Here is a 14,295-nt window from a genome sequence, read left to right on the forward strand (position 1 = left end):
TCAACTCCATTCACTTTACTGTCAGGACGAACAGATAGTTGGCCAGTCTGACATAATGTGAAATTGAACTCAAAGCTTCAAAAACTCATATTTCAGTTGGGTTTCAAACACGCTCTTACATCCTGATCAGTACAGAAATGTCCGTTGATGAGCTTTCCAGAATTTCCCTGCATCTTGGCAGCTGCAAGCATGTTGCATTGACAGCTTAAGTTTAAATTCAGCTTGGTTCAATCAGAAGGATTTTTTCGTCTGAATCAGAGAGTTGCCAGCTAACCTAACTTGTCACCAGCTCCATCAGAGTAACTGCTTGGAGTGTAATAAGAAACCCGATTAAGAAGGGTTATGCCCAGGGGTTTGGAGATGGAGAGGGACCCTAGAAGCCAGAAGGGGAATGAAGTACCAGGTTCTGTTGGGCTGGAAGAAGGTGGAGGTAGTTTCATGTGGAAAATGGGACACCCCCAAAGTATACAGGGCATCTCCTGGTGAAGAGGTGTCCCCTTCCTTTCCATGATTTCTTATGTTGGCCTATCCTTTAAAATATTTAAAGCCTGTCCACTCCTGTCTGACTGCCTCCATCATCAATATTTTGGCAAGGTCTGTATTGTTCAGATCAATAGACTTGCTACCATTCCTAAATGTCCCTTAATTATTTATTTAAATATGGGTGGGCAGGGCTACTAATGCCAGTGCCTGCCCACTAGCACACTGCGAGGGTAGTTTGGGGGTTGGGTTGGAAGGCAATGGGCCTATTGCATGTAACCTATTTGTCCCATCCATCAAAAACACACACTGCTTGTAACATCCTGGCCCCTGTTACAGATTCTAGAAAGTCATAATATTGCCTGAAGTTTCAAAGACAATGCATTTGTTCAGAATTTAGGAATGATAAAGGAACTATTTGTCTACTGAGTATACCTTAAACACCATCAAATAATACACAGGAGATGGTGGAGCAAGTTCTCCCGCCAAGTACCAAACAGTGCAAAGATTACAGAGTCAGGATAATATGGGACCTCAGTTATCCCAATATTGATTCAGAAATCAATAATGAAAAGGTCAGAGAGAGAGAAGTTCATGATCTGCATACAACAGAGCTTCTCAACATCAGTATAGTTCCAGATCAATGAGGAAGGATGTCGCGAAACTTGAACGGTTCTGAAAAGATTTACAAGGATGTTGCCAAGTTTGGAGGGTTTGAGCTATAGGGAGAGGCTGAACAGGCTGGGGCTGTTTTCCCTGGAGCGTCGGAGGCTGATGGGTGACCTTGTAGAAGTTTGTAAAATCTTGAGGGGCATGGATAGGGTAAATAGACGAGGTCTTTTCCCTTGGGTGGGGGAGTCCAGAACTAGGGGGCTTAGATTGGAGGTGAGAGGGGAAAAGCTTAAAAGGGACCTAAGGGGCAACCTTTTCATGCAGAGAGCAATGCGTGTGTGAAATGAGCTGCTAGAGGAAGTGGTCGAGGCTGGTACAATTACAACATTTAAAAGGCAAATGGATGGGTATATGAATAGGAGGGGTTTTGAGGGATATGGGCCAAATGCTGGCAAATGGGACAAAATTTAGGATATCTGTTTTAGAAATTGGCTAGCTAAAAGAAGACAGAGCTTGGTGGTTGATGCGAAATGTTCATCCTGGAGTTCAATTACTAGTCGTGTACCACAAGGATCTGTTTTGGGTCCATTGCTTTTTGACATTTTTATAGGCGTCCTAGATGAAGGCATAGAAGGGTGGGTTAGTAAATTTGCGGATGACACTAAGGTTGGTACAGTTGTGGATAGGGCCGAAGGATGTTGCAGGATACAGAGGGACATAGATAAGCTGCAGAGCTGGGCTGAGAGGTGGCAAATGGAGTTTAATGCAGAAAAGTGTGAGGTGATTCACTTTAGAAGGAGTAACAAGAATGCAGAGTACTGGGCGAATGGTAATATTCTTGGTAGTGTGGATGAGCAGAAAGATCTCAGTGTTCACGTACATAGATCTCTCAAAGTTGCAACCCAGATTGATAGGGCTGTTAAGAAGCCATACGTGTGTTAGCTTTTATTAGTAGAGAGATCGCGTTTCGGAACTATGAGGTCATGCTGCAGTTGTACAAAGCTCTGGTGTGGACGCACTTGGGGTATTGTGTGCAGTTCTGGTCAGTGCATTCTAGGAAGGATGTGGAAGCTTTGGAAAGGGTTCAGAGGAGATTTACCAGGATTTGGGTGTAGCTTTGCTCGCTGAGCTGTAGGTTTGATATCCAGACGCTTCATTACCTGGCTAGGTAACATCATCAGTGGTGACCTCCAAGTGAAGCGAAGCTGTTGTCTCCTACTTTCTATTTATATGTTTGTCCTGGATGGAGTTCCTGGGGTTTGTGGTGATGTCATTTCCTGTTCATTTTCTGACGGGTTGATAGATGGTATCTAGATCTTTGTGTTTGTTTATGACGTTGTGGTTGGAGGCCAGGCCTCTAGGAATTCTCTGGCATGCCTTTGCTTAGCCTATCCCAGAACAGATGTGTTGTCCCAGTCAAAATGGTGGTTTTTGTTTTCCTCCGTGTGTAGGGCTACGAGAGAGAGAGGGTTGTGTCTTTTGTGGCTAGCTGGTGTTTGTGTATCCTAGTGGCTAACTTTCTGTCAAGGACTGCCACAAACACTACGTAGGACAAGCAGGAGGGATCAGAGTAAAAACAGGGTGCCTTTAAAAAAATTTGTACCACTCAAACTGAAGAGTCATGTATCTATGATGGCCTGCATCCTAGATTGCTGAAGGAAGTAAAGTGGGAAATTGTGAAAGTTCTGACTGTAGTCTTCCAAACTGCAGTGATGCTGGAGGACTGCAAATGTTACACATCAGAAAATGAGAGATGACAAACTCAACAATTGCAGTCTGGCTAATTAAACCTTGGTGGCAGAAACATTTCTAAAGGCAATAGTCTGAAAGAAATTTAATTGGCATTTGGAAAAATAATAACTGAATGCCAATATTGATTTGGATAGATTCATAAGAGATGTACAGCATGGAAACAGACCCTTCAGTCCAACTCGTTAATGCGGACCAGATATTCGAAATAAATCTAGCCCCATTTGCCATCATTTTGCCCATATTCCTCTAAACCCTTCCTATTCATATACCCATCCAGTTGCTTTTAACTTTTAGATCTGGTCTATCCTTTTCCATCATCACTTTAAAATGAATAGAATTATGGTCACTAGCCCCAAAGTGCTCCCCCACACACACCTCAGTCACCTGCCCTGCCTTATTCCCCAAGAGTTGGTCACACTTTGCACCTTCTTTAGTAAGTACATACTGAATCAGAAAATTTTCTTGTACTCACTTAACAAATTCCTCTCCATCCAAGTGAGGGAAGTAATATTTGACTTTCTTGGCTGTGTAACTTTGTAAAGTAACAAAGTGACGATGAGACAGATCTGGTTGATGCATGTATGGGCTTTCAAACCTCATTTGATAAAGCACAATGTATTAAAATTGAAGCCTATGACTTGAAAGATAAAATGTCTGGTGTGGGTACATAACTAGCTAAAGAACAGAAAGCACCAACTTGTGGTGAGTGATTATTTTGCAGATTAAAGACATCTTGAGCTCTGATTTTACTCTAAAGTTGTGCCTCAGCCTTAGACAATTGCTGCAAAGAGAGACAGAGTCTGTAATTAGCGAGTGGAGTTTAGTACAGTCTGAAGATAATAATGTATTCAATATTGTGTTCAGAGCTTATTAATGCAAGGTTTGGAGCTGGTATAATTGGTCTCCCTATTATATATTGTGTGTATACCTTAGGTATACAGGATATACAGAACAGCATTATGAGATCAGCCAATCACATTGAATGGTAGAACAGACTTGATGGGTTAAATGGCCTACTTCTCTCCTGCATCTTACAGACATTATTTTAAAGTTTGCATATGTTGTGAGATCTGGAGATATATAGTGCAGTGAGAGGGCAGATAACAGACTCTAGGAAGGCATAGACAGATTGGTGAAATGCAATTTAATGCAAATAAGTGTGAAGTGATTCATTTTGATTGGGAGAGTGAAGAAAAGCAATGCAAAGTAAATGATACAATTTAAAATTCACTTTTGTGAGAATGTATGAGTCAGAGCAACTAGGAATTTACGTACAGAAGTCTTTAAAGGTGGAAGACAAGTTTAGGAATCTGTTTAAAAGGTACATTTGATCCTTAGTTTGATGAGTGGAGACATGGAGTCTAAAAGGAAGAAATACTAATTTTTTTGAGCGGAGATTAGTTCCCAGCTGGAACATTGTGGTAAATTGTCAGCATAACATATTAGGAAGGATATACAAGCCTTGGAAAGGATGAAGAGGGGTTTTACAAGTTTGGAATGATGGTCTTCAGTTACATGGGGAAATGAGAGAACCTGGGGTGGTTCCTTTGGAGCAGAGAAGGTTATGGAGAGAATTGAGAAGGGGAATTCAAACCCTTGAAGGATTTTGAAAAAGTAACTAAAGAGGAATTATTTCCAATGACAGATGGGTGGATACCATGAAATAGAGATTTAAGACAGTTGGCTGCATGCCAGGAATGACATAAGGAAAATAAAAATGTGAAGCAAGTTGTTTTAATCTGAGATATACTGCCTAAAAATGCTTCCTCTGAATAAGTGTTTGGAGCAGATTAAATGGTAAATTTCAAAAGGGAATTGGGTGAATACTTGTAGGAGAAAAGTTTGCTGCGACATAACGAATGTGAGAAGGATTTCAACAAGCTGGTGCAGGCATGATGGGCTGAATAGTCTTTTTTATGTTGTATCAATTGTGTTCTTGCTTTGCTTCTTTAAAAATTAGAGCAAATTGTATGTATATTGAAATATGCTTGTGTATCTTTTGACTTGTATCAGTGTTTCCCATAGAATCTCAACTGGACTTTTTCTTCACTGTACAATTTTTTAACATGTTCATTAGCTGTTCTATGCAGTTTGAATTTTCTGCAGATTTGACAAGGTCACCCGATATTTTGTTCTCTTTGTATAATGTTCGCTTGTATTTATATAGCTTATTTGCTGTTACAAAACATTCCAAGGCATTTCTCAGGAGTATTATCAAACCACGTAGAGAGATATTAGGGCTGATGACTAAAAGATTAATCAGGCGGGTAGCTTTTAAATAAGAGTCTCAAAGGAGGAAATACAGGAAGAGAGGCAAGAAATTCAAGGCAGGCATTCCAGAACTTACTGACTTGGCATCTGATGGTGTAATCGTCAAAGGTCAAGTGATAAAAATCAGAGATGCCTAAGAGGCTACAATTGAACTGGCACAGATATCTTGGACATTGCAAGGCTGGAAGATATTATAGAAATAAAAAGACATGAGGTCAAATACAGAGAGGACAGAAAGGATGAGAATTTAAAATTGAAGCATTGCTTAACCAGGTGTCAAAGTAGGTCAGAGAGTAGAGAGGGGATGGATGATTGGGAAATGGTGAGAATTAGGACATCTCAGATAACTGAGATAATGAAGGTAGAATCTAGGAAGCTAGTGAGGCTTTGAGAAGTGAATTGAGAAGTAACAAAGGCACCATTGAGGGTTTCACCAGCAGTTGAGCTATGAAACAGATAGAGTTGGGCAATGTTACCGAGAGAGGAGTCAGTGGTCTGACTGATGGTGAGGCTGTATGATCAAATTCTTATCTTGAGCTCTGATTTTACTCTAAAGTTGTGCCTCAGCCTAAGACAATTGCTGCAAAGAGAGACAGAGTCTGTAATTAGCGAGTGGAGTTTAGTACAGTCTGAAGATAATAATCTTCCCAATATCTTACTGGAGAAAATTTCCATTGATCTAATGTTGTATGCTGGACAAACAGTCTGATGATTTAGAAACTCTATAAAAATACTGGTGAGGTAAAGTAGAATCTCTTCAGCATGCATGCAGAAACTAATATTGTGAGACATCAATTGCTCTTATACTCCAAGGATGTCAGTGAGGGGATTTATGTAGATGAGGAAGATGAGAGGACCAGGAAATATTCGTGGCAGTCATCAGAAATGATGGTACAGGGCAGGAAGGGACGTCATTGCAGCTGTTTCTCTGTCCAAGTCAATGTCTCCCTCTGAAAAATCATATTTAGCCTTTTTCTAGTTTGCGTTTGCTTCCTGTTATAACAATGCAGAATAGCTTGAGAACTCAGCAGAGCAGAGGAAGAGAAAATATAACCCCTTCCACCAGGCTCCAATTCAGTTGTGTCACATGATGGTCCTCAAGTGGATTCTACTCCTGTTTCTCTGAAGGAAGACTTTAAATTGCTCATTTTCTCGTAGAGTAAACAGCTGTAGAATGACAGATCTTGCATTAAGTAGTTTATACAGCCAACAAACTCTCTTAAATCTTTACATTCAGGCATGTCTCTGAAAACACTCTGAGCACAAATGGGGGATTAAATCTCCAGATTCTTGTTCGGTTATCCGTCAGATGACAGTTAGCATCACTTTTTTTTGTGATAGTTTTATTTGTTGCGGCTGGACAATTAAGGTCTTGTGCATTTGATGGAAAATTTTGTCTGTAATCTTTATCATTTGATTTGTCCACCTTATTAAAATGAAATTCTAACATATATATTTATTTCAGTGAAGTAAATTTTGTTTAAGATGTATTTTTATTAAACTGTTTAGTAGCAACCTCCTTGGATTGAATTGACATGCTGTTGACTTTGAGCCAAAGCTGTGTTGAGCTCCAAAGGTGGGTCCATGGGCAGGTATTTGTTCTGTTTTCCCACTTGTAAATTATAAATTAAACCTGTTTTGCGTTTCTCTTCACAGCCATCATAAAATATTGAAAATGCAGAAGTAACTGTGTGAAATTATTCACTGGCTTGAACATATAATGGTAGAGTTGAATCATATAGATAATAATTCACAAATTAGAACTTGAGCAGGAGCTGCTGTATGTGACTACTTGTGTGAGTTTCATTGTACACACATACTGCATTAAATGGAGATTCACGCTACAAACCATCATTAAGCCAACTCGACTTTCCACTGAGACTTAAAATGGTTACAATGATTGTTTCAAAGAATAAATTAAACTCTTTAAAGAAAGGCACCTTCAGCTATTTAATAAGCAGTTTGATTTTCACAGCTACTTTTCTCTTTGGATAAATGAAACACTTGAAACATTGTGTAGTGTAAAATGAAGGTACTTCAGTAGTTCTCCAGGTAATTTGTGTGTTTTGAGGAATTTCAAGGACAAGCAGTTATGCTAATCTTTTATTTATGCAATATGAATAGTGACAAAATGCTATAATTCATATCTTGTCTCCTTGCAGACATCACACTACAGTGGCTTATTCAGCACTCCAAATCCAGGCACTGCTGAGGTTGGTCTCCTGTTGTAGAAGATGGTGAACTGCTTGTCCATCCTATGTACCTTGGAAGGATGTATGGAAGAACAAAACCTAACTCAGCTGGGCCTGAGTCTTTCAATCCCAGTTCTTGTTAATATGGACTTCTAAGATTTCTTCTTTGCGTTCCTTTGACTTCAGGTCATTTTCTACGTTTAAAGAAAATTGTGCCATTCAACAGTAATACTGAGTAATCATAAATTATTTCTGTAAGCCTTGGGCACATGGCTTCTTTAATTAAGAGATGCCTTCGGAAAAAAAAACACAGATAATGGCTATGCCCTTTTTAATAGGATGATATCCTGATTGTATGTTTCTCATTTTGCATGCGATGTATTAATATAAAACAGTATTTCAATGTATGATTACTGATCAAAAATAACTGAGCCCTATGTATAACAGGAATGGTTTGCTTGACCAGTGAAGACATGCTCCTGCTAAATTATAAGTACAGTAGTTATGTGGATGGAAGAGCAGGGCAGCAACATTTTGTCGATTGATAGGGATGCTTTCATCTTCCTATTTTGACACCATCATGGATTGCACTTTTATACTAACATCAATATAATCTGTCAAATTGTTTTCCATCCACCTCAATGGCTATCTACATCCACAGGGTAGCAGGGAAATTCAACCGACATTACCTTCATAGCTTAATTGCTCTTTTAAATTATTTGCATTCATCAAGACGTAAGCCATCAATATAATCTAATGATTTGATGCTAACTTGAAAGAAGACTGCAAATTGATTTTATTGTGTGGAAGTGGTGTGCACCATTCCAAGTTTCATCTTTCATTTCATGAATCTCAATGTGAGAACAGCACAAGATAAGCCTACTATCAATGTTTTAGTAGACATGGAATATCAGACACTGCCAAATGGAGGTTAGTAGTATCTGAAACGTACCACAATAAGAGCAAATTTGAAATGCATCCAACAATTGCTTGAAAGTGCAGTCTGATGGTCACAAGCCTGTTCCAAATTGGCACATTACATTGTGAGAAGCAGGTTTTAGTCCAGTTTTATGTCCTAATTGTCTTTATATTATAGCACTTAAACAAGACTGAAATCAAGATCTTTTGAAACCAGCTGTTTTCTTTTACAGTACCAGAGACTTTGCCATCTCCTTCACATTTCAGTTCCTTTCTATATTTGTTCTTTGATGAAGTTAATTTGCAAACTCATGAGCTGCATGTCACATTATCTTAATCTTTTTTTAAAAATGACATTATGCAAAGAAGCATGAGTACATTGACACAAAAATAAGACTTGTCGTCAGTGAGAATGAATTTGTGTTCATCAGTACTGTAAGTGAATTGTGTAAATTCTAAACCTTTGTTTCTATCCAACCTATCCTCTTGCTGTTAGACCCTTAATGTATTTTGATGATATTAATTGAGGAATAAGAATTGGCCCAGTACAGAAGGATAATTTGCTCCACTTTTATTTTCATATCTTCATTTTAGATTTCATGTATTTTACGTCCCATAATTAGCAAGACACTTCTTTAAAAAAAATAAAGTTGCAGTTTATTATAAAGGATAGAACCTCTGAAAATTTTTACAAAACCTGTAGTGATCATTTAAATAATACCAGCCAAAATTCACAATAAGTTTTCAGTTAGAAGCCAGTCCCTATAATCCAAGTAGAATCTTGGGGCTAGTGCCATTTTATAAGTTCCAGAGGATGGAATATCTTCCACACTTCCCGTGAAATTTATTTTACACAATAGGTCAATTACATTTTTGTTTCTATGGCAGTTAAGTAACATTTGGTGATGCAATGACTTGGGCATCATGAAGTTGCTCTTTTCCTGAAGCAACATCAATTACAATAGAACCTGAAATTTAAACTTGACTACTACTTTATGATGTAACATGTTCTTTAAAATGAATGTATTTGTCAGACACTGGATTTATTACTCATTAGTTATGAACTTTGTCTGCATGTTGCTTGAGCAGAAAAAATACACATCCCACATTTTCTCTTTGTATTATTTATGTACAATATATTTTAAATTGCTTCTTCCATGAGACATGTACATTAACTATATAAAGTGGAAAAATGAGACATAGCTCTAAAGCTTTGATCCCTTGTTCAGTTTTTTTAAAAAAACTGGCAATTGGTCATTTGCATTGCAGCTGTTGTGCTGTCATAATTGTATTCAATTTAGGAATGTGGATTTTAACAATGTATTGAAGCAGTTTTGGTCAATAGAATCATAAGCATTTAATCCAGTCTACCATATTGGTGTGGTAGCTCACATTGTTCTACTGTATAGAATGGAACAGATACAGCATATGCCTTCTTTCAAATTTACAATCACTAAAGACTGGTCAGAAACTGTTCTATTGTGTGATTAATTCTACTGGAGTTTCTAAATAATGAATTCATACTCAGAGTCGCTGTATGCCAACTGAGGAATCACAATATTTCTAAGCAAAAGCAGCATTTGATGAGGGAATGATGAGAAGAGGTATTATGTAGATTGCATTAGAAGAGGCTCATGTGAAGTACAAACACTGGCATCAAAGGCATTAGGCTAAATAGCCTATTTCTGGACCTTAATTCTGTGTAAACGCCCTGCTCAGACCTGAGTCCTGGGACTAACTGTACAGTTCTTTCAAACAACTGGCACAGACACAATGGGCTGAATTTCTATGCTGTATGATTCAAAACCAAGTGTCCAACATAGTTTAAAAAACCGATAGATCTTTTCTTTATCAGTTTTTATTTTGAAAAACTGTTCTGGTTCTTGATCAGTATTCCAAATAATTTTTAGGTGTATGTACAACAGCATCCCAAGTAGATATTTCAGATCGGTGCTAACTGAAGCAACCTGATCTTTGCAAGTATAGTAATTTTTTTCTTCTATTTCCTAGAGGTAGATACATATTAGTAGATGTTAGTGTGTATGCCTGCAAACTAAACTTTAAAAATTCTATATATTCATGAAATGTAATGTTATTGAAGTTTGAGATAAATCTCATTATTTTAACTGTCCAACTGTAATTCAAATGGGTTTCACAAACCTCAAATGTGTAGTTTAATTGCTTAATTTAAAAAAAACTCTGGAATTTCGCTTAATGTCTCAGACACATCAGTTAAATTGTGCATTAGGCAAGAATTTAGGAGCAAAACAATTTGATATGTTATGTGCCACTGAATGTACCTACTACCATGATTGTTGTTTAACACCAGAGAGTCACTGTCCAGTTACTGTAAACACGTGTTGGCTGTTCAATTACAATGCAATGATACTGTCTCAGAGCTCAGATAACCTAAATCACTCTTACTGTTGTTCATGTCATCTAAATCTTTGTCATCTGAACCTTTGTCTTGTAATTTAAGAGCAGGTACCTAAGATCCTGAAAATATATCAGCAGTGGTTAGCAAAATTACATCTCTAATTGGTACCTTGAAACTTTGTTAAATTTGTAGCTCGTCACAAATATTTTTGTTTTGTGCCCACTTTAAAAATGAAACAATTCCTAGAGGATGCTGCGTTAATCTAAAACAACTGGTTATATTAGTTTGCAGTGTATGTTGATATCATCCACACACTTCAGTAATCCATTGTTAGATTTTCTTCTTTAATTTTGTTCTTTAGAATTAAAATAACATCTTTCTGACACACATTATATGCTTCTTCCCTTTGGTTGCTTCAGTATTTGCCCCAGTTGATCTCTTTTTTGAATATGGGAAAAGGAAGGGAGGAGAGGGAATATAGCAAGCCACAATTCCAAAGCAATGTTGCCTCTTGTAAAACATGAATCTCTAATTAATCCATTATAATTCCCAAATCAGCAGAATATGGAAGCAATGAAAAGCGTGGCAGCACGAGTACAATGCAGTCCTCACACTACTTCTTATAAGTCTAATGTTTTTAATGTAATGTATGAATTAATTTTTGCTTAAGCTGCCTGATACAGAAGTGTACAGATTTAAACTGTGGCCTTAGCTTAGCATGTTTACAGTCTTTACCAATAATTACTACTTTTGTTCATTGTACTGTACTAAATGCAAAGGTGAAGCCAAATTGTAGAGTTTTTTTTAAAAGCAAATTATTGTAGTATCCCAATATATCAGTGACACATGGCTGTTATCAAACAATGTCAACAAAATGATACATATTTCAAATAAAACACAACCGTACAGCATTAAAATTGAACCTGTGTGATTAACATGTCCATTGCCAGAACAGTGTCCGTGATCTTAGAGATTTGAACTCTGCCCTTGTACCTCTGTGTTCAAGGAGTTACATAGCTCTAGTGCAATCTTTACAATCCACATTGTATATGTTTTAATGAAGTTAATTTAGTGCCTACATACTGAGAACAATTGATTTTTTTTAAAAAGTAGTATCTATTCAGCTCTTCCAATTAGAATTATGAACTTTAATATCCAATGTATTAAAGTGAGTGCAAGGTCTGTCACAGATTAGGAAAAACAATTGTCTGTTCTTTTAACCAGAACATTTGGCTAAAAAACCCCTAAAAATACTGTGAAGTACATACAATACACGCTGCAGTACAGTAGTAAGAAACCAGTTCTATTATTCATTTAAGAAATTTCTGAATTCAGATAATGGTGCAAATGGTTAGTACCATACCAGTCATTTGATCCTAAAGGGACTCACTATCACCAAATTAATGACATGTCTTTTTAAAAAGTCCACCGCAGCTGCCTTTTTCATTGACTAAATACTGGTCAGTATTGTTTTTTAAATAGAAATTGATCTTTTAAAAATTGTTCGAGCTGCTAATCTTATCGATCAGAAGTAAGTGATTTCTGAACTGAGTTTGCATTGTAGCAGCAGCTGGGTTGGCAGTGATGTACCTGCACAGGCTCATAACAAGCCATTTTTAAAACTGACCCACAGAGCAGAAGAGGTTCACAATGCCACAACAAGCAGCATTTGTTGCTGAATCTACCATTTTATGTTTAAACGACAAGCACGTTAAAAGTGAGAGCTGAAATGGATTCTGAAATTGCTTCATAATCTCGGTCTTCAGAATGTAGTCTTCTGGTCACAGATGAGCTCCAGTTAATAGGCCTTTTTCTTTGCAAAGTGGAATGAGTTACTAGCAGCTAATCAAGTCCTCACAATTTGAAGATTGTTACAAATGGAAACATGCATTGACTGGATATTGTCAATTTGTTAGTGGTTATTGTATACAACACATATCCAAAATTAAAACATACAGCGGTAACTCTGTATCGTGTATCTAAAAAAGTCTCTCCATGGTAAATTGAAATCTCCTAGTTTCAGGTATATTAAAAAGAGAAGCTTGGTGCTCTAGTTAAGTTGTTCTGTTTTTCCCGTTAGCACAAGCAGTCTTGGAGTCTTTGGTCGTGGTGTAGTGGACTCGTAGTAAGACATTGGACAGCACATCCTGGTAATAGCTGAGCAGCAACCAGCCGGGCAAGTACATCAATGTGATGAGACCCATGAAGTTGAGCGGGTAGTGAGAGTAATCCCAGGAGCAGGCGTTGTACAGGCGGAGCCCGAGTCCCCAGGTGAGCTCCCAGGTGTAGATGCAGAGGATGTAGACGGGCAGCCTCTGCCAGGTGCTCCAGCCCCAGCGGTAGTGCAGCTGCAGGTAGAGCTTCTCCACCGCGAAGCTGCAGCTGCCGTACATGAGGAAGGACCAGAGCGAGGTGTGGCCCAGCAGCCGGCCGTCCGCCGCCTCCACCAGGTTGAAGACGGAAGTGAAGACGATCTCGTCCAGGAAGCCGTGCATGCCGTAGAAGACGAAGCGCAGGGCTCCGGGCAGGCGCTGGGCGGCGGTGGGCTGCAGCTGCCCGCCCGGGGCCGGGGCTGGGGCTGGGGCCGGGGCCGGGGCTGAGCGCTCGCACTGCAGCCGCAGGAAGCGCTTGAGGAAGAGCTGCGAGTGGTACAGGGCGAGCGGGTAGTGCAAGAGCAGGAGATGGGGGGGCGGCGGCAGCAGCAGCTCCTCCCCGGCCGCCAGCACCGCCAGCACCGCCTGCAGGCTCACGTACACCGCGGGGTAGAGCAGCAGGTGGAAGAGCAGCGGGCGCCCGGCGAGCAGCCCCCGCTGCAGGTACAGCCGCTCCAGGGCCCAGTGGGCGAGTGAGTGCAGCACGCCCAGCACCGGCGAGGAGAAGCCCAGCATCTTCGGCTCGCCGGTGCGGGCGAAGCGCCGCGCCGAGGACAGCACCACGTCCAGGGCGATGCCGTGCATCCCGTAGAAGTACAGGCGCATCCATGTGGGGAGGCGGCGGCCGCTTTCAGCACCGGACAGATCCTGGGGGCGGCCCGCACCCGGGGCAGCCAGCGGCCGGCTCCTCCCGCTGCCGGCAGCCCGGCGCTCCGCCGACGGCAGCCGCTGAGCGTCGCCCCGTTTGCCGTGCATGCTCCTCGGCTTGCTGTCAAACGTGAGCTTCCAGCACCGCCAGCAAACCGTGCACTCACTCCCCCCCACCCTCCTCACCTCACCTCACCCTCCCTGTCCTCCTCAGAGGGACACAAGGACGCTCTGCCGTTCGGAGAGAAATAAACACTCATGTAGGAAAACAAACAACCGGCTCATGTTGCTCTTCGCTGAAACATTGGAGCACTGCTTACCTGACAGCAGCACAGGCTCCAACTCTCGCTGGCTTCTTGCAACAAGCCTCAGCTAATACAGACGTAACATTTGCACTCGACACGTCGCACCTCAGACGCAGTTATCTCCCTCCCTCCTTCCGCCCCCCCCCCTCCGCCTAAATGTCTCTCGACCCCCAGGAAAACCTACAGTGCAATATACTCCTCCCCCCCCCCCCCGAGTTTTTGCACCGTTTCCGTGAACATTTTAGTTTTATTTTTGTTCAGTAAATCCCATGTAAATCTATCTTTCAAGAAACTATTCCCCCCCCCCCCCCCGACATCCTGCTCGGAAATTGTCACCAAAGGGGCATCTGAAGTTGTGTTTGCAATTT

At 40.3% G+C, this 14,295-nt stretch overlaps 2 protein-coding genes across 2 annotated transcripts in view; one reads left to right on the forward strand and one right to left on the reverse strand.

Moving 5' to 3' along the window:
- LOC132824766 (ADP-ribosylation factor-like protein 8B-A) overlaps nucleotides 1-7,623 on the forward strand; it is a 90,741-nt gene extending 83,118 nt beyond the window's left edge. Inside the window, exon 7 of the mRNA XM_060839481.1 lies at nucleotides 7,278-7,623. Within this exon, the coding sequence (XP_060695464.1) occupies nucleotides 7,278-7,327 (50 nt within the window). The 3' untranslated portion in view covers nucleotides 7,328-7,623. The remainder of the gene's footprint in view (nucleotides 1-7,277) is intronic.
- Nucleotides 7,624-12,582: 4,959 nt separating this feature from the next.
- Nucleotides 12,583-13,730, reverse strand: tmem229a (transmembrane protein 229A). Its single transcript, XM_060839550.1, has one exon. The coding sequence runs from the start codon at nucleotides 13,728-13,730 to the stop codon at nucleotides 12,657-12,659; it is 1,074 nt and encodes a 357-aa protein (XP_060695533.1). The 3' UTR covers nucleotides 12,583-12,656.
- Between the last annotated feature and the right edge of the window lie 565 nt (nucleotides 13,731-14,295).

The sequence above is a fragment of the Hemiscyllium ocellatum genome, chromosome 19, assembly GCF_020745735.1.
Source record: "Hemiscyllium ocellatum isolate sHemOce1 chromosome 19, sHemOce1.pat.X.cur, whole genome shotgun sequence".
Taxonomy (NCBI): domain Eukaryota; kingdom Metazoa; phylum Chordata; class Chondrichthyes; order Orectolobiformes; family Hemiscylliidae; genus Hemiscyllium; species Hemiscyllium ocellatum.